At 39.8% G+C, this 21,812-nt stretch overlaps 1 protein-coding gene across 1 annotated transcript in view; it reads right to left on the bottom strand.

The window, feature by feature from the left end:
* PARD3B (par-3 family cell polarity regulator beta) overlaps positions 1-21,812 on the bottom strand; it is a 406,080-nt gene that overhangs the window by 29,710 nt on the left and 354,558 nt on the right. The window contains exon 21 of the mRNA XM_009890252.1: positions 17,648-17,783. Within this exon, the coding sequence (XP_009888554.1) occupies positions 17,648-17,783 (136 nt within the window). The remainder of the gene's footprint in view (positions 1-17,647; positions 17,784-21,812) is intronic.

The following is a 21,812-nucleotide window of genomic DNA, read 5'->3' on the forward strand; positions in this document are numbered from 1 at the left end:
CTAGTCTAGAGCGGTCTCAACTAACAAGCAAAACATGAATATGCAAAAATAATGGGGTAGAGATAAACACAGAAACAGCCATCATTCCATCAGTGCAATTAAAAGAGCAGCATGCTTAAATGGAGGAAAGGAAATGCTATCTTTATCAAAAAACACCAACAAACAATTCATGAAACTTAACTGTTCCAAAGTATTGGTATAGCCAAGCCTTTTGTAGAATGCGAAATTAATAAACTGGATATGCATATGAATCAACACAACAAGCATCAGGTTAGCAGAAGAGAGTAAAGCCTTTAACAGGTTGAAGAGAGGTAAAGCCTCAAAGAGTCAGCCATTCCCTGAGATAGGAGAGCTTTTCTCCTAATCCCCCCTTTGGGAATCCTAGGCAGAAACCCCTGTACCAGCAGGTTATTCTCCTAATCCCCCCTTTGGGAATCCTGATGAATTCTCTGAAGCACGTAGCAGTGGCCACACTTGGAGACAGGGTACCGGACAAATGGGCAAGACATTGCATCTGTGTAACTCAATGCCTTCATGGTCAGGATCTTCTGTGTGCTGGAAAGGCATTTTTTCTATATAGCCAGTAACATTTTTGTTGTTCACGGCTATTTTTTTTTTAAACAAATAATTTCCATTAGCAAACAAGATTTCTGCGATAGAAATACATCACTTCATAAAAAAAACCCTATGACACCTCTGTATCTTTAATTAAATCCCCGCCAGTCGCCAGCAGCAGCACCAGGCTGGGGGATGCGCAGACTAGAGAGCGGTGCGGGCACTGTGCGCTCCTCTCCTCTCTCCGAGTTCACCGCCCTCAGCAGGGGATTAATGTGAAGGGTCAAAAGGCAGAGAAGAACGAGCACAGGCTGGGACTCCCTCCACTTCCCTGGACAAATGGAATCCACATTTGTTTCAAGACAGAAAACTGTAGAAAGATTCATAGCTTCATGTTTCACATGCAGATCCAAAACAGACAGAAAGGGAAAGCAACTGTAAAGAAAAAGAGAAAACAAAAGCTGTGCAGGTGTCACTGCAAGGTATGTCCCTGGCAAATACAGTAACTGCAGGGCACTTCGAGGAGTTTTCTAATACAAAGTGTATCAGGAAAGTGTATTATTAACACACAAAATGATAAGCTAGCAGCAAATATCTCTAACCTGCCAAGAGAAAAAAAAAAGGTAAAAAGAGAGGTGATGTGAACATGCACATGTAGATCAAGCCAGAAACAAATATCTTAGAGCATTCAAATATTTGCAAATAAATTATAAGGTATAAGTAGAGTATACCTGCAGGCAGGTATCTTGAAATAAGTCTAGGATATGCCTGCAGGAAAATTCTGGGGCTGCAGAAGAGCAATTCTTTAAGAGCAGAAAATGGATTTACTTAATCCTGAAGCCTGAGACTACCTTGAAAACTGTGCAGAAAAGTGCAAGAGGCCATGTTTTTTCCCAGGAGACATTGCATTTCATTCCTCCTCACCTGCCTTACACTGCCTTCCCCCCGATGCATTTGTTAAAGGCTAAAAGATCAGCTGCTAGCAGAAAAGCTTCCCTTGCCCCTTTCATATGGATCAAGGTATTTGGGGTTGGACACCCGTTGCGGTATGAACAATAACAACTATAGCGATCTTTTTTAAGTTTAAGCTTCGTGAAGCCAGAATCAAACTTTTTCTTGTGCAGGTGCACACAGCTCAAGGTGAGAGCTACCACACTGCAAATGGAAGCCAGCAGCAACTCCTTGCCTCCAGCAGTGGAGACGCATTCCGCGGGACAGTGTGTTTTTGCCTGGGGCTCTACCTCCTCTCACAAATTCCCACCTGAGCTACCAGAGCTCCCTGCTCCATGTCCCTCCTGAGTGAAGCTGGCAGGCTGAAGACTCAAGACCTTGGGTACTGCTCATGAGGAAAAGAATGATACAGAGCCATTTTCAGGGTGGCTGTCCCAGAAAGCCACAGTCACCATTCCCTCTCCTGCAAGTATTTTATTTAGACCTAAGTATAGAAAACTTTGATCATGTTTGCAGAGATCAGTTTGTTAAAAAAAAATTGTTTAAAGCTTGTTAACTAGCTATAGAAAAACCACAGCTCAGAGTCATAAGTTTCACTCTCTTAAAAAGGAATAATACACAGTGGGTGTTGCATTCAGGCTTATTCATTTATCACTTATATGCTAAACATCTCCTTTGCCCTTTTAATTCTTTCTTTCTTTTTAACCCTTTGTTTTCCCCACTTCTGAACAATAAGCCTCCTCCAAACATTTAAATTATCACTAAGATCAAAAAGAAACTGAGGAATGTATGCTGCCCACTAGATAAGTAGCAACAGCATAACTTCATCAAGGCTGATGTGATTTTAGGTACACATTTGTGAACCGGTGCAAAACACTGCTGACTCCACACTTGAGTCATGTCTGACTTACTTAAAATTATGGGAGATCAGGAAGAGCTTATGAAGACAGGAGTCCTGGGACTCCTAACTTTTTCACTTACTCACTGTGTATGCTCAGGAAAGTCACTTGAGCCTGTGTGCCGTGGTTTTCTCCCCATGAAAAATAGCATACTACCGCTGTATTTTATACGACTGACATGCACTAAAAGACAGGAGCCATCCCAGGAAGGCTGCAGAGTGAGGCGTCTGCTCTGCCATCACCCGAGTGCTTTGAAAATGCCACCCAGTTCTGCTTTTTGCCTGGAAGTCTGTGTATAAACATGGCACACAGTACCGCTGCATTGCTAGTACATTTTTCAATAGTCTTGTGATCATCTGTTAAAGGACTTGATTCAGATGCTGGTCTGACCTCTGTTCTCAAAGCTCCTCTTTTGTCTGTGAGCGTTTCTAATCACATGGGTTGAGATTCAGCATGCCAAAAAGAGCCATGGTATAACGGAATTTGCCCTTTAACCTTCAGGTCTCCCCTCTGCTGAGACACAGTTGGTTTTTGTTTTCAATTAAGTGAAAACTGAAGAAAAACTGAGAGAGGTAAAAGTGGATTTGTTCCCCACCCCAGTCTCAATGTTTCAAACACAGGTGAAGCACCAAAATTCACCCATTTCATTTTTTGCATTTCAACACTCTGCCTGGTTTTAGGGACTGCAAGTGAAATTTAAGAGCACTATTTGACTCACTAACACCTTCTTTAGCTGTTATAACAGAGGTGGGTTATGTAAGGCAGTGAATTGGATGTTCCCTGTGAAATGGAGGAAGTTGATCTAAGGGGTCTTCTTCATTCCTTACTACTGTGCTATCCTAATTATCCCACCCTCCAAGACCTCCAGCATTTTCACAGAAAACATGTTTTCCTCCATCCAGCTTTTTTATGTTTTCCATCAAAAGGTAAAAATTAAAAATTCTACCACTGTCCATGATTCAAAAGAATTTTCCTGATGTTTTCCTTACATACACAAAGAGGGATGTATTTTGCTTTCCTGGTTTTGCAATGAAAGTTGAAACAGTGATTTTGCGTTATTATAACACTCATCATTTCTCCCTCTAATTTGGATGGTTTTTAATAAAGCTCCATTGATTCCACTGAAAGAAATCCCTCCTGGCAAAAGCAGAACACACATGCTGATTGCTAAATATGCAGCAATTATCATATTCAGCAGCGCACTTTAATATCTTATTTATAGATGTATCTATCTATAATTTGCTTTAATTAAGTTGCATTGATTTTAATGACAGAAGCAGTCCTCAAAGAAGAGCCTAATGTTATACGAGCCCATCAGTACTGCTTTACCATTGTTTGGATATAAGACAGCACCTTTAATACTCTTTGATATTCTTAGTGGTGCTTTTCTTCACTAAGTGGTTGCAATGGCAAACCAAGATGATGTTCCACAGGAACTCACAAAACCACCTCCACCACTGGAGAGAAAGCACTGTCAACTTCCCTGTTACAAACTTGCTCGCAGGACAGTTTTCAAAAATAAGGAAGGAAGCAGTATCTTCCCAGCAGGTCCTGAGAAATCTTGCGTTTCTGTTCCCACTCCGTTTTACAGACATCTGGGGAGTGTAATTGTTAGAGGTTCTCAAATCATAGCCTGATGCCTTCAAAGTTTGTTTTGGGTAGTCTGGCACCTAATGTAAACTTTGTTATTTTCTTGTCAACAGAAAATACAGGGTAAATAATTTGGGAAAGTGAATCAACAGATGGCTATAGGTGCCCATTCACAGCCCAATCACCAAGTCATGATCTTGTAGACTTTTGAAGTTCTGTTTTCTGGGCTCAGTCACAGGACATGTTGAGCCCTCTTTCTCTTAGGTGCACGCTCACTTTAAGCATTTTATACTATAGTCTGGTCTTGAGATTATTCCAAAAAACACTTGATGCTATTAGAACTGTGACTCAGTTTGACAAAAAACATCTTGAAGAGCTAAAGGAAGGTATTGCTGCACTCCTAGTAGAGTCTCACAGCCTTGGTTTCTGCTGGGTGCTACCACATACTTTGGCCCTGATTCAGGAAAGCACGCTAAATACTGATGAGGGTGGTTTGTTTTAATTTCAATAGCATTTGATTCCTCTTGGAGGCATTCCCAAGCTGACATACACCTGCATCTCTCTGTGCCTGTATCTCCTTTTTGGGTGAAAATACACAGGAAAAACATCTATATCTCTGTATCCAGAACACGTCTTCACACACTTGAACACAGCATTCTAGTGATGATGATCTCGGCATCTCCATCTCTGAAGTAAATCCCGTAAGATATTACTGGTTCGCATCAATTGAGGATCTATCTCAGAGACTACTGAGGTAGCTTTATAACATTACTTATGCAGATCTTAATGTATCATTCACTGTTAGTATTTTTTTTTAAAGTGAAAAATAAGTGCTGGCTTTTTAAATCAACGCCTTTTGGAATGTATCAGCACTAATTTTATAAGAATTGTTCAAGTTAAAATGCAAGGGCATGATCTCAAAGGAAAAGAGCCAAAGTAGCTATGCAAGTACATTTTCAGTTTCTGGTCATCGTTTTTCATTCACTGATTATTGCTTAAGTGTTGATTAATAGTTATGTTCATGCTGCTAGAATGCATTTCCCTTGGGTGAGAAAAACATCCTTGTCTAAAGGAAAAAAGAGATAGTAATCAAACGATCCTTCCTCTTCCCCGTAAGAAACACAGACACACACTCCAGAGTCACTGATGATCTTGGTTTTGCTGGTGAGTAGTTTTGAAAATTTTCACTTATAAAATCAGCTGTATGCAATCAGAACACTACTTGGTTGGTCAGATTGCTACGCAATTAAACGCTTCCCTTCTGTCTCTCTCTCTCTACACATACATACATACAAGTACACATATACACATACATATATACAAATGTACATACTTACAGTCATTGTCCCCTCTCCCTATGCAATGAACACCAGGAACACTGATGACAGCAGTGCTCCATGCTGGAATTACGCAGGGCTGATTATCTCAGGATTTACTTCTCCTCCTCAGTAATGCCCTACCTCTTGTTCAAGGAGGTGAAACTAATGGTTCAGATTTAGAGAGAGTGGAAAATTCTCTATAAAGGCAATAGACTGAGGGAAATACAAACACAGATGGGAACTTTAAAAGGGAAACAGGCTGTTCCCATAACAGTTTAAAAACATGGCAATTGCCTTAGCTTAGTAGCAAACAAGCTCTCAGCATTTGCTGTATCTCGCAACACTTAGTAGAGAGAAAATAGCAAAGATGGAGGTGAAGCCAAAACTGCAAAGTGTTTTTGCACAGCCCCACAAAGATAATACTCTACTTTCTGAACCCTCGCTTCGTGATCCCCTGATCCCTGGTGCTGCAGAACTATGGTTTCCTGTGACCATGCAAAATGAGATCATTTCCTGGCCTGTGTCCGTCTCTGTGGGTGGCTTCTTTTTCCATTAGTCGTGTAATATGTTTTGGTTAATTCTACCTCTTAATTGTCTTTAATGAGCACCAGATTTGTGACACCCTCACTTGCAAACCTATTTTCAGAGTAGAGGCAGAGACCCTTGAGCTGAGAGCAAAACTTAAAAGCAGCAAAACAAAAAAACCTCAGCACCCATCAGCACGGATTCTTTCCAACTACAAGGGGGCATTTCAATTGCTCTTCCACTGAACCAGACCAACGTAATTAATCTCTTCCTAGCCACTAGAGAGAATAACTTAACTTGTCACTGAGATACACTTGTGATGCAATATACGGCATACATAATACATACATGTGAATACATTTCTAAAGCAGATCTCCTGTAGTTGTTCGACAATGCTGTGCACAACTCCTTCCCCCCATGAAACCAGTCCTCTGCCTTAGCCTGTTTGAAACTAAGCTGCTTCTTGTTCCTCCCAGTCTTGCATTCTTTGCTTCTCTTCTCACTGTAATTAGTTTACAAGACTACTTATCCAGATGATTACTGCTTTTAAATGACAGTCATCTTTTCTTTTACTCCAGTTCATTGTTGTGTATCATTTTGTCTTGCTATCTGAATACCCAGTTCTCTAAAGCATTTTCTCATTATGTTATCTCCTGATATAAGGCATTTTGAAATACTTCATGAGAGACACTGTATGAAGTAAATTGAATTGAATTTTCTCTCAAAGTCAGGGGCTTTCAGCATCTTTCTCTAGCTAAGTCAGCAGAGTTCTTGGCACCAATGCCAGGGTGTAATGGCCATGCTTTGCAGCCCAGCTATGAGCTTGTGTTCTTTTTAGGGAAAGTGAAATGACAGTGTCAGTACCTGGAAAGCAAACAGGAGACAGATCAATATTTCCATTTATGATGAGGATGGCAAAATGAAAATATTTGGGGTATTTTTGAGGTTTTTAACACACACATTGAGATAATGCTATTTTGCCATATCTACCTACATCTGGTGTTCATGCTGAATGTGTACGTGGGGGGTATATGCATGTGTATGTCAGGGAAGGAAAGAGGGAGGGAAGGGGGAAATAGCAGGGCATGGAACTAAATTGCAGAGCAAGTAGTGGAAATAGACAGTGAAAAGCTTCCTGCAGGCAGGCGGCTTCACAGGGGAGAGAGAGCCTTTCATTGTCTATAAAATCATGCCTTGCTGGAGGTCCTCAAGAGTAGAAGGGGTAGCGCCTAGAGGCAGTAAATCTCTCACTGTTGTATTATTACATTCTAAACACTTAGCTACTGTACAAGCCTGCACACTGCTTCAAAAGAAGAAAAGGAGGAAGAAGGGGGAAAATGAAGAAAGGGAAGAAGAGGAAGATGGCAATAAAATTGGGAAACAACCCCCTGCCACAGCTCTCCCCAAGAATAGTTCACATCAAAGAAAAACAGCAGAAATTAAATCGTCACGGAGTTAAAAGTTAACCTCAACTCCTTCCATTGTGATTTGACACCACTCTGGAACAGCACTCCTAGAATTTGAATGGTTAGTCTGCAGCACAGGGTATTAAATCCACCTTAATCCTGTTAAACATAGATGCCACTAAAGAGAGGCGCTCTCTCAATGGCATCATGACAAAAGCTCTCCACACTGCAAATTCAATATGGTTATAAAAAAAAAAAAAGATCCCAAACCTGGGTTAATACTGAACAAACAACATCAGCATAAGCAGGCTTAGAGAGAGGAATTGCTTTCCATATGCTATGGCATCAGGTTCCTCCGGATCTTCAGATACCAGCCTGTAAATGTTACAGACATTGTTTCTCCTGCTTGCAACTGCTGTTGGGTGGCGACCTTCTTTGCTTGCTGATACCAATTTAGCAGTTGGTACAGTTTCTCTGTGATTTGGTACTGTCTGTTGTTTGCTGGTACCAGATGGATACCAGATGGGTAACTGTGGGCAATGGTTCCTCTGTGTTCCAGTCCCAAAAATCACTGCCTATAGGGTCAGTCTTGTCAGTTGACTCCTAAATGGCACTTCAAAGCAGCATTCTGAAAAACCTCAACATCTGTTCCTTACTCCTAATGACCTTAAAAAAATGTTGCAGACATACTTTCCTTTAGCCAGGAGTTACTGTGCATCTGCAGGAAAAATACAACCTTGCAGATGCTTGCAGCCATCAAACTCACTCCTCGCTAATGGCAGCTCCAGAAGCCACCACCTCAACTCTGAAAGTCAGCACTGAATGTGAAGTATAATCAATATATTCTTTTCTGTGGTAGCTCTGCAATGTAGGAGTTCAGAGATATTTCAAGGCATTTTTCAAACAGTACTTTCAGCAGTGAAGTGGAAGAACAAGAAAACAAAAAACTTAAAGTGCTTTTGAAAGGCGGCAGGGATACCTGAGGGCCAAACATAAAGCATGGAGGGAAAGCAAGGAGAAAGAAAGTGTGGAAGAGATCTATTTTAAGTATTAATCTGTGATTGGTCTTTCAAAATGTTGGCCTAGTTGTCAAACTATAGACAGGAGCTGAAAGGTCAGTTAATGCTTTTGAATACTGCCTACTGCAGTTCCCTCCTATGTTATTCCATATGACTGCTTCTGTTTCTAAGAAAGGGAAAAAAGTTTATTTAGGACAGCACAGGAGCATTTTGGTAAATTCTCTATATGTGCTGCAGCAGAATGCTGTCTACAGAAAAATATAGCTGACATCAAAGCATGTTCCCCACCCCCTGTCTTGCTTCATGGAGAAGTTATGATAAACAGGTTATGTGTTCCCTAAGGTTACCATGGAAACTCATTCTTTTCAGGCCATCATTTGCAAAGGTAAAATTTGCATTAAAATGTGATGGAATTTGATTTTGTGCATGTGTGTGTGAAACTCAAGTGGGGTCATGCTACCACGCAGTATAGCTATTATTTCAAACCCAGGAGCACACGCTTAAGAGGGAGATCTATTAATCCATGTAAACACCTCAGTGACCAAATTACAGTTTAATTGCTAAGTTGACAGGTATCTTCCTAGCAAATTAAGAGAAATACTTTGAAAATTAGCTTCAAATGCAAATGTAGGTGTTAATACTGATCCACTGGTGGTTACTACTAGGTAGTATTTTGCTAAATTCACCTATAATAATTACTCAGGAAAGACTGAATTTAGATTGTCAGAATGACTTTGTTTTGATTGCAGACCAGGGATGGAAGGCACAGGCAGGTATTTCAAATTATAAATTTTTATCTTGTCTTGAAGGAGTTATCAAATTATGAACTATAGAACATAATTTGATATAACCATGCTTACTGCAATGCAAGAAACTTTTGGATCTCCTCAGAATCCCAATTTGTTCACTCTGTTTTGAGTCTTATCATAACTTTAAAGTCATAATTTCACTCTAGGTATCTGCTACTCTGCCTTTTCTCGGAATACCTGATGGTGTAAAGCATACACCTGTTCCAGGCCCCCCCCCCGCGTTCATGTTCCTTGACAGCCACTGCCATTATTTGTTGTCATGTGAAGCATTAGTCTTCCTAACGCAGGAGTGCATTATTTGCAATAGTAATTTTGACAATCATTACTTCCAGACTATCAAGAAAATAGATGAATGGACTAAACCCGGAAAAGTCTTACAATTCGTGACAAGGCTGCATTTTACAAGAGATACCAGTATATGTCCTCTTGCTCAGTTGTACACATTCACAACATACATGTTGAATTTTGTATATTACTTTATGAAATCTATGCTACTCTGGGACACTGGATTATTCACATATCATCTGCCTTGAACAGCAGGACCCCCTTGCAGGCATCAGGGCCACAACTCGTATTTCTGCCTGGAAGACAGACATCCCAATATCACCTGGATTACAGAAGACTCAATATCTCCTATCATACAGGACTTATGACATACAGTTCAGCTGGAATGGCTCTACTTAATATTGGGCAACATGACAAGTACTTAACACAGCAGCCAGGCCATTTGATGAGGGAAAAGCAGAAAAACCACAGACAGCAGTATTTGTCACTCTTGCTTTCTTATTGTTAATAAATATAGTTGCACAGCAAGTGTCTCAAAAACACACACACACACACAAATCAAATCAAAATCAACCCTTCAGATTAGGTTGCACAGCACCAGTATTTTATCAGATTCCCTTCTGCATTGTGAAATTCCTGCTTACAAATTCAATTTACTAAACAAAGTAAGAACATTAAAGAAGGTTTAAAAAAACAAATGCAAACAGAAATGAAATTGATTATTAACTTGCAGAACTTCTCAAAACCCAGCACATTCAAGAGAAGGAATGTGTTCCAGTCAGATCCCACATTGAGCAAGAATGAAGGCACTAGCGCTCCTTTTTCCAAGTGTTCTTTAACAGCCAGAGTTGAAGTTGAAAGTTGAAAAGAAAAGAACTGGCCTTGAGCAGAAAAATCAAACTCATGTACAGCCTCAGCCTTACAGGGTAAATGGAGTTCTCTTTTCCCATATTTTGTACTTTATTTTAATGCAGTCTTGATATTAGATTAGCATCTGCACTACAGACCTTAGACTGGGAACTAATAAAGTTATCCGCCCAATCTCTCCATGTCTGAGTCAGTGACTTTCTTTTTCATTTTAAATAATTATAACAATGTCGCCTGTTTGTGGAGAAAAATAGAGCCTTTATATATTCATAGATAATTGCTTATACCCAGCACCCAGTGATACATTCTAATTACTTTTCACACCTTTGCTGTGAACTTTTTAGTGTTTTTAACTGCAAGACAACAATGTAGCCAGAACACTGACACCCTGACTGCTGAAACTGTGCCTAGGATGGAATTTAACAAGCAGTTCTGCTAATGCATTTTGCAGTGAGGAACTTCAGCAAAACTCAAGAAGACCCAAGGCCTCCACCTCAGATCTTGTACTGCAGTAATGAGAAATGCTGTCTAGATATACAATAGAAGAACACAATCCAGAAATCAAAAGTAATCAAAAGTCCATAATTTCAGTTGGCTTCTGTCGCGTACTTAACTATAACAAATAAAAGATCTGTACTCTGTCACAGCCTCAATGACATAGTTGTATTGCTTGACCCAGCTTCTTTCAAGCTCGACCCTGTTCTGCACACACTGGGCAACCGTTGCCGTTTGCCTGACTGAGGTCACTCTGCTTTCCATTACGTTAAATGGACAAATTTTGCAGTCTTTGTCAAAACTGCTATCTGTTTTAGTGGGATGTTAGCCCCAGCAAGCAGAGCTGGACAGTGACCAGCATCTTAAGGAAACACGGTGCTGTCTGGGACAACAGTAGCTAGGCAACTCTTTGGATAATCAGTATTTTTTAGGGAAGAGATTTCTTTTTAATCAGCAACACACTGAACAAGAACATAAACCAGGGAGATTAAGCTGTGCGAATTCAAAAAGAAGTCAACCGTGTCAGGATCTAATTGATAAATGCACCAGATACCTAGCTGTAAAGGCAAAAGCTTGTGCCTAAGAAGGGGTCAAGTTTGAGGCCCGATATCAGGCCTGATCTAACAAATACCTAAGCGCATGCTTAGCTTCAGACATGAATTTCAATGGCATTACAGGCTTGTCTCATGATTAAAAAATGAGCGTTGTTGTAACCAGGGCCCCTTTCCAGAAGTTGAAGCAGGCCTCTTACTAATGGCCTGAGGAAGAGGAGGTCAATTTTAAAAGGAAACCTACTTTTTTCTCCCCCTTGTAGTCAGACCCATGAGCAGCTGTATTTGATTCTATGGTATGTGGGGCACCAACTTGCTAGGGGTCAGCACCAAGCTGTCATGGAGAAGTATGTATCACTGAGGGTAAGGGAAGGTTCAAAGTGCAAAGCTTTAGCTTTAGCAACCCTAAGATATGAAGGCTCGGTGTTAAAATCTCAATCCTCTTCCACCTTCCTCATGTGATGCTGGCCTGAGATTTGACAGAGTGTGCACACATGCTCATGGAAAGTGGCCACACAGTCAACTATCTATGGAGTGATCAACAAGTAGACCAAAACCTGTTAAAAGCCTATACTGGCAGAAGCTTGCCAAAACCAAAGCAAATCTCAAAGACCCAGGTACTGTGCTACTCAGAACTGCAGCGAAGCCAGATTACAGCCTAGCTCTGAAAAGGCTATTTCTGTGCCCCAAAAGATAAAAGCTGTAGAGCTGTGGCCTGTCTACATGCACAACTACAGTAACTGTTCAGCATACTATACAGCATGGATTACCTATTCAGAAGCTCCCCTAATCAATATAATCATTACCAGTTAGAGGTTTGTTCCTTGCTTCCCCAAACATATTGGAAAATTAGGAAAAAAATATTCAACAGAAAACCTCTAGGGCCCTTCATATCATATCAACATGATGTGTGGCAGCTGTCACGATCTCCGTGATGCCCCACTCAAGTTCTCCATTTGGGCAACATCAGAAGAACCTCTCCTAACTGCAAAGGACACGACCGCTGGCATATGTGTTAATATGGAATCTCTTGGTGCTGCGAGCCCGCAAGGACAGCCACAGCCTGGCAGCACCACATGTTGTTGTCTGATTTGCTTCAACTACTTGTACGAAGTAAGAGAAATGCTTAGTGTTTGTCCTCCTCAGAATCACCCCCCTGCATTGAAATACAACAAAAAGCAGCTGTGTGACAAGATACCTTGTGGAATAGATGGCATGATGGAATTCACATAATATTATAGGGTATAAACAGTAGAGTGGGTCTCATGACATATGGCACGAGAACTGTTTCCCTTGGTAAATAAGAGTGTGTACATAGTGTTAGTACAAAGACATGAGCATTTCAGACTCCCCTCTGGTTCAGATAATCTATGCCAAATTCAACCTTTGTGTAAGTAGGAATGACTCCAAACAAGTTATAAGAGTCACTCTTTATTACTAGTATTAATGGAACTGAATTTGGCTCTCCTTGCATATGCCATTTGGAATAGTTTATTTTTCACATGAGGTTTGGCAGGGATTTCTCCAAAATAATTTCCCCCCAAACCTACCCCCAAAAGCCAGCCTGTAAATTTAAAAATCTCTCTGCTTAGTTTGAACAGCTCTTTAGAACACCCCCCAATCTGAAACCTTTGTTATACAGAGATAAGTAGTGACCATAAAAAGTTCTTGATTGGTAAGTTAATCATACATCCTAGTAAAATATTTTACATGCTCTCTTAATTAATATTTTAGTAACATATACAGAAATACTTCCAATCCATGGTTTTCAAAGCAGCTATACTCTAAGTAAGATACTGTCTTTTCTTTTTTTTTTTTTAAAGTTCAATGTTTTCTACTAATAGTCTGTGGGCTCAGAAAGTCTGGAATTCACAGCAGTTTCTGCTATATGGTTTCACATAGTACATAAAATTGTCAGCTTCTCCCATTGCGCTAGAAGACAGGAATGTTATTATTCTAGAAGTTGGAATTTTGGTTTCTAACCGTGGTCCAACACAAACGTCTGTGCATTTTGGGAACCTAACCTATTTGAAATGCAACATCTTAAACCTGGAATTAATTGATCATGAAAAGTACAAACAGCTCCTTATTCATCCTGAAGCACGCATAGAACCCTTTGACACATTATGGAAAAATAATGCAGTTCTTAACGCTCCTTTTTTTGTTCTGGTTGATTTTTAGGCTTGGATCCCTGCCAGGCACACAATAAAGTACTTGGCCTTTAACACAGACAGGCATGATTCTTCTTTCATACTCTCAACTGGGAACTGACAAAACTCAGTACATTAGAGATTTGTTTCAATCGAAATTTTCACAGCTAGTATCCAGGGACAGGTTTTCGTATATCTTTAGGTTATTTTTCAGCTTCCAAATCTGATCGGCAAATAAGAAAATGACTTTTAGAACCATTTAACATAAGGTTTGTACTGTGAAGCTGATGTGGTCGCTAACAGGTGAAGAACTATTTGCAATGTGGCCGGTGTTACATGCACTTCTTAAATGTACATTAAGAAAAGATAAAGTTTCAAGGATTTACTGCCACCCTGAAGGAAAGAATTGATGTTTTAAGTAACTGGATTTGTACAACGTCTGTAAGACAATCCAAGTAAATCCTCAAATAGATGATTAATTCCTCATTATTTAAATACAAGTGCAGATGCTAACTTCACAGCTTTGTCTTGACAGCTCCTTCTCTATTTCTCATGATCTGTTATTAGTCTGTGACTCTAAAGCCCTGAAAAAAGAGTGCCCCATGAAAAAGCCCTCCAACTCCTAGGGAGACTTGTTCTTGCAGCTTATTGCTTACATAGTTCTCTCAGGTTCTGACTGATACTGCAGTATATAATAATTCTACATAAACATGTTATGCCTTTTTCTGTAGACCAGCATTGAGTTTGTAAAGGATATGTTCGTGAGCACTTTTACTATCTGATGGCCCATTAAGACATGAGTATGTATGCACATGCCTAAACTCTGTCTTGCACTGATACTTCTCAATACACCCTAACTGTCAGAAAATTTTAGAGTAATCTCACATTACACTGACAGCAACAGGCACTCATTTTCCTAGACAACATTTATACTTATCATCAGCCTGCCCTTTGGTTAACTAGCTGACGTTTACTTTAAGCCTTGTGATCTACCCTATAGAATTCGGCTTATCATTTATCCTAGTTATAAACCTGAAAAAGGGGGTAGGGGGCAGGGAGGAGCCCAAAGGATGCAAAACTCAACAACAAACCAAAGCACAAAGGAACTGGAAAAGAATTTCAAAGGATCTGGCTCTGTACAACAGACAGTGCTATATACATGTGTCTGCTTATGGAGACACAATAAACTGAATTATTCAGTTAGTTACAAAAAGAAAAAGAACAGACTGTGGGGAAGGGAGAGCAGAATGAAGGCGCAAGAGAGCAAAAAATCCATCCAGCAACAGATGAGAAGAACAGAGGAGAACTGGAAAATGGATGCAGGGGGGAGGAATGGATGATGAAAGAATAGCAGGCCTATTTAAAATGAATTTTTGACCTTATTTTTAAAACATTTATGGATCCCAATTGCCTGTCATGAGATCATTTTCCCTTACAATGCTAGCTTTTCAGCCGGCTCTCCACTTTAACTTGATTTACCCCACTTTAAAAAAAGTAGATTGTTAGAAATACCCCTTCTATTAGAAATTCTGTCCCATTACAGTGTCAGCTAGAGGCCACTTCTCAATGTCGGCTTTATCAGATAGAAATTTGCCTCATGAGTTCTCAGATACTTTTTTGGAGGACAAGACCCAGGGTCCATTTCTGAGGCTGTTGATTTGCGACGGGATAGTGTCTTCTCAAATTATCCTCCGTTATTTCCCAACTTATCTGCATGTTTCATTAGATGGTGGGAAGTGATTACAGCAGCTGCTGTACATTAGAAAGACATCTTATAGAAAAGCTGGTTTAGGTAAAACAGCTGACTGACAAAAGCATAGAAAGAACTAATTGAGTATTAAAAATACATAGGGAGACCCAGCATCTCCTTTCCAGCTGCAGCTTCCCTGGTGCCATAACCTCCTGTGGGAAGGAAGAAAACTTACACCAGAAGGTTTTCCTCCCCTCAGCTGTCTGTCGACTCTTTAAAGAAAGACCTGACATCCTGAAGATTAGAGTAAGTTTTTATTTATTTACAATTCCGCAATTAGTCATCAGCATGTCTCTTCACTGATGAGTAAAGATGGAAAAAATCAGCTGTTGTTCAATCTGTGTTACCACGGTACTGCTGAGGGTCAGCAGCCTGAGGTGGAAAAGACTACATGGCTTATAAAATATCTTGAGCACTCTCCTGGCAAGATGCTTTGAGACATTTGTTTTCTTTTTAATATTCGATTCTATTTTTGTTTCTTCATTTTTGTCTGAATGGATTGATGTAACATATATATTTTAAGGGTAAAACTACATATCAGCATAGAAATTTCAGCCAGGAGTTGAAAGAGAGCAAGCTGGGGCCACAGTATTTTCCACACTGAAAGACAGTTCCTATGAAAGCAAGGCTGGATGGATCAATGAATGATATTGTTGCAGTGTAGAGACCAGAAGTCTTTGAAATTTGTAAACCATTTCAACAAGAGGAACTTTTGCGGCAGCAAACTTTGGAGTATAAAGCCCCCAAGGTAAACTCTGATTTTTGAGCTGACTGCCATACCTCACAACAAAAACATCTAAAAATGTTCTGCATTGGAACAACAAAAAGAAACAATCCTGGTGCCACTATTGTTAATCAGTTCAAGATTGAGATACTTAAAGCCCCCTTTCAGGCACTCTGATTAAGGACAACTTGCCTCACAGGAAAAGCAAAGCCTTGGAAATGAGTAATCTCTGGGCATTATACCTAATAGGAAAGGCTTAAAAAGGATTACCCAGAAGAAACCTTTGTGAATCTTAGGAAACTACACTGGACCATAAATTGCAACCTCCTCTGAGGATTAATAGAGCTTTATCAGTTTCAGATAAGAAGTAGAAATCCTGAGGTGGCTGAAGAGGTACCACTGCCCAGTGTGGGGCCTCTGTCAGGACACTTAACATGGCACACAATTTCAACAGAAAGACACATTTGATGCATATTCTCATTTTAGTTTACAAAAGCTATTCAGAAGAAGAATGGCAGCTACATAGATTCTCAAATTTGGGTCACAAAATTTAAGGCAGTAGATCAAAGTTAACTGCTCTAAGAATTATTTTGCTGAAGGTGACACTTTTGGTAACTGAATCAGAATATTATATACAACAACATTTTTTTTGTTAATGAACAAATATATATGAAAATTTATGTAAAAACACCCCTTTTCACTCTGTGTTTGCAATAAAGTCTAGTCTCGCATAGGATTCTTTTGGTCTACAGCCTCAGTCATTGAAGATTTCACTTCAGCATTCACACTGATAGTTTGGAGGACATTAAAACCTACAATGTTAGTTCAAACTTCAGATATATTTAGACTCTCAGGATTTTAACATAATTCTGTCTCTTTTTAAACTAGAATTTCAAATTTAGCATAAATTGCATCATATCAAAGTTACATTTTAAATGCTGGTTGATTATAATTACTTCTAAAGAGACGGAGTCCAACTCTGAAACCTGCTCAGGTGGAGCTCTTAAGTTCCACAGTTGTGATCCTATACACTATAGCTGTTGCATTTACTTAATGCATTCAAAAATTCAGCACTCTTGATTTAATCTCTGGTTCTACCATGGTAGAACCATGGTAGAACTCTTTGGTAGTAGGGTAGATAATATGTCTCTGTGTAGTGTGATTCCTAGATGTAAAATAGGAAATACAGCATGTCTGTAAGTTCTATAGCGTTGGTAGAATGTTTCAAGATCCTTTGATGGGAGACAAGCAAATTATCCCATTTTTCACTTTATAAAAGTTACTGAGGATGTACTGTGGCCACATTGCTACTGTTCAGTGTGCAGAAGGAAGGGCAGGAGCAGACATGCCTCCATTTCCTTCCTCTCACTTTACAGCTAAGCACAGTGAGTCTCTGCTCTTCTAACACTCTCGTTAACCCAGGGAATCACTGGATGAACTGCCAGAGTGCCATAAATCCTGCTAAAAAGCCTTGATGCTAACACATGTGACAAAGTTTGGCGATGACTGCATATCTTGGGCTTAAAGAGAAGAAACCTGGGCCTAAATCAAATACAGGGAACAGACAAGTTACTTTTAGCCAAGTTTTCATGTTATTAATGTTTTATTTGGTGGGCTGGCATTTCTCTGTCTCTACAAACACCCCAAATTCATGTTAAGCTGACACAGGATTTCTGGAAAACACAAACAAATCAGCACCTTCTGCTAACCCTGAGTGCTGCAAAAGCACTTTGCATCGCATTGTGGACCTACCCAACACTGGTCATAACCAGAGGGCTGTGTTCTTCCTTCGTCATCCTCATAGAAAGGTAAGCCTTCTCTCCTGGCCTGATGGTACTCTTTCCGTAACTTCTGGATACGATCAGCATTCCCACCACCTGTGCAGCCACTGAGAGAAATAAAAAAAAAAAGCTAAATAAAACTCATACGTACACACATATCTAACACCTACCAGGTACCCACATGAGCACACACAGAGAATTGCCACACCTAAGAGAAATGGATTATGAACATTTGATTCTTCCGACTTGCATAGTGCCCACTGGCCCGTATCATCCTTATTTTTGCTTTCTTGTATTAATAAAGCTGCTAATTGTGAACTTGATCCCCATTTTTAAAAAAGGCTGTCCCTGTCCAAAGAACTTAACAATTCCAGTACAAGACAAGAGACAACAGATGGATGCAGACAGATGGGGGAGCACAAGGAAACTTTTAACATTCCTATGAGCAGCTATAAATGGCTATCATATTTTAATAATAATGATGATGATGATGATAAGCTGCCAGAAAAATGTTTCCTTTTGCTCCCACGCTAAATGTGGAATTTCCCTAAAACTACATTTGTTCAAGGTAAAGAATAGACTATATTCACAGAGAAGCATAGAAAGAAGTTTTATCTCATAAAAAACAACCTCCCTCCCAAATATGCAGAGAACTAAAACATCAGCCATGAAAATACAGGGAAGGCACGAGAGATGGGAAAGCAGACTATCAAATCTTGACACTATTTTTTTAAAGTGGTAATTAAACAGTAATCCACTCGGTAATCGACAAAGACTCACTTCTATGCTGAACTGCATATGCTGCAAACTGCCATGGTAAAGCTAGTGGAGTTGCTTAGTTTGTCACATTAAACACATGCCTATCTTTGCAGATTTTGATCCTGGTGAGCCTTCCACAACCTTACAGCTGGACTTGTACAACTGTGAAAGCCCAAGCTATACCTGGAAGGATTAAAAAAACTATCCTGAAAATCCCTAAGAATTCAGAAAAATACAACCACACTGAAAATGAATAAATTAAGTTTCCCACAGCTATTCCAGCCCTGCTCTAGTCAGCACTAGGGTGAATACTGACTGTATGGTTCAGCACCATTTACTGACATTCACAGGGAATCGTTGTAGAATTTATTTGTGGCTGCTCCTAAACTCAGACTATTGTTATTGTAGCACATCATTGTATATTCTCTTAATCTGCAACCTTAACTACCTTAACTCTGCCTCACCAACAATGGGTTATAGAGATACAGATTTACTAACATGAGCACAGACTCAGTGGAGCATCTTGTCACACTGCGCTCCACTAGGAGTATGCCAGAATCTAGGGAAGCCTTTTATAGGATTCGCATAGCAAAGTGAATTTGGAAAGCACATACAAAAGATCGGACATAAACCTATCAGTTCAATAACAAGTAGTTCCTAGTATCTAATAGCAACCTAGATTGGTTGGACATTAATTACTAATGAAGGGAAATTCTACATAGGGTGCAAATGCAACTGACTATGCAGCCAGGATTGGAAATGTTTACTTGCAGCATCAGTATGTATCCATGAAAAAAATCAAACACTTAAATTATTTGCCTTCCCTGGATCCTAAGTTATCCAGCCCTCTACTCCACGAAGTCCCAGAGGTTTCAAGCTTCTCTGGCTGACTTACTGAGCTCTTCCAGAGCATACAAAATTTTTCTCATGATCTGCCAAGACAGTGCAGAAAGCTTGCACAAACTCTGTGGACTATAGAGGAGAAAAAAAAACCCAAAAAGTACATTCCCTTTTCCCCTTGACTCCTTCCACAGATAAATGCCTCTGTTCCTTGCATGAATTCTTGTCAAATAGTGGAGAACCATTTCCAGTTTGCAAAACACTGGAATTGAGCACTAGCTAATGGGAGCTATCACTTAGAACAGTGAAGCTTGGTCCACAGCTCCTAAGCAATACAATACCTGTGAAATCCCCTGACTTTACTTGTGAGTACAGATAAAGCATTTAATTAGGGCTGCTAACATACAGATAAGGCCCAAAGTGCAATGTTGTCCCTGTTGCTTTGCCAACATCATTACCCAAAGCAGCACTAGCTAAGAGAGGGAAATGCTGAAATACAGGCAACGGGTCTAGTTTGATTCCGGCTGATTTGGCTCCCTGCAGCTCTCTGCAAACTGTATTAGCACCTGCCACCAGTGGCCTAATGGCCACATACCAACCTTCTACCTCCAGGTATTTTGGCTGAAGAGGTAATGTGAAAATACCATACTTTTTTTTTTTTTTCCTTTTTTAAATGAAACCTGAGATTTAAATTATAAGAGGCAGTAACAGTAGCCTGTTCTCCATTTACTGCAGATCTCCTGTAGGTGAACTTCCTTCTACTTAAACCCATCTAGCCAGCAAGTGGAAGTAGGTGCTGATCAAGCTGATTATATGTATTAAAAGACTGGGCCTGACAGCTTTTTCTTTGGCAAATCTCTGCCATGCCGTGTTAAAGTACAAACCCTAACCATGAGAATGAGTAGGAACGTTTGAATGAAAGATAGCAGCACATGGGAAGTTATCCATCTGGATTAGTGTGAAAACACAAGCATAATCTCTGTGGAAACAAGCAGCTCCGTGAAGTCTGATTTCCTGTGCTTCTCTCCTGTGGGTTCTCTGGTGTCCGATAATGGGACTGAGTTCACACTGCAGTGTTTCTCCCCAGCAAGGGCATTCGTCTGGGTCTCTCTAGCAGGCTGCTTATTTTCATGAAACTAAGTGATCCAGTATCTTTTGAACATCAAATCACCTGTCAAGTCTGGTCAAAAATGGCCAGCATGATCAGAATTTGTTAGGACAGCTTCATTTTTTCAGGAAACAGTTAAAGCGCCACAGCTTTTTTTTTTTTTTCTCCTCCATCACTGTTTATAGGCACAAATGTAAAAGACATTGGCTTTTCAAAGAGCTGCGTATCTAGCTTACCATGAAAGTTTTACCCACTCCTGTGTAATGTGAGATGAATATGATGCCCTGTGCAATGCTCATGAAACAGTTCTGAATTTCAAGTTGGCTCCTGACAATTATGTGAATATATGAACCACATTCAAACTCACCAGATGAATTCAATCAGCACTGTGCAAATATCGCATACATAATCTATTAGTTTACCCCAAAGAAACTGAAGCATTGAATTCAAACAGAATGAAGTCATCAGTAATAAAAAAAAGAAACTGATAAGGCAATATTAAAAAAAAACCACCACAATTTTCCAAGATTTGCAGAGAAGATCATACATTGACTGTAAACTATTCTCCCATCTGCCTATAAATACATAATTAAAAAATATTGGTTTGATCAGATAGCAGTTCTCAGACAGGGAAACAGCAGATGAATACCAGTTCAAATGTTTTGGATGCATGACTATTTATACTGAAAAGGAACCTGAACTTAACAGAAGAAATATAAAAACAATACTCCAATCAAAGTCAATTTATATTAAGGAGACTTACTGAAGCTTTTCACCAAGCCTAGTGAGTACAGCAGACAGATTTCTTTTACAGTAGCTTTACATTTAATGTAGTGCTCCCTCCTTGAGGAGATATAAATATTACAGTCCGCATCATATCTACACTTTTGTGCAAAACTCACTTCCCTGACATGGCTCCCTGCGCTACACATTCTTCAGAGAACCGTGCAACCACAAATTTGCGATTCCTCTCCACCATCATGTGTTCCCAGGCTCTAACATTTAATGTACCCATGGACTTCTTTGCTGTCATGACAAGGCTGTACGAGAACCATCCATTCTGCATTTTGCAACTGATTTCAGATCGATTTCCTAAAATTATGCTACATGTACGGAGACCTATTCAGAAGCAGCTGATACTGGGATAGAACCTGAAGCTTTTTGGGGAAGTTTTTTATATAATGTCTATGTAGCGGAAAAAATCTCTGAGAAACTTTACAAAGAGTTTAGCAAAGACTAGGATGCCAATTTCAAACAATAGTGACAAAACCTGTCCAAAATCTCACGCCGCAAACTATCTTAAAGAAAAGTTCCACAGTTCTTCAAATAAGCTGCACACACTGCAAGGTTTATTTTGGGAAACAGAAAAAAATAAAAATATCTTATATGAACATTCAAAAGAGCAAAAAGCACGCTCCTGTCCACCATT

The sequence above is a fragment of the Charadrius vociferus genome, unplaced genomic scaffold (genome assembly GCF_000708025.1).
Source record: "Charadrius vociferus isolate BGI_N301 unplaced genomic scaffold, ASM70802v2 scaffold147, whole genome shotgun sequence".
Lineage (NCBI taxonomy): Eukaryota > Metazoa > Chordata > Aves > Charadriiformes > Charadriidae > Charadrius > Charadrius vociferus.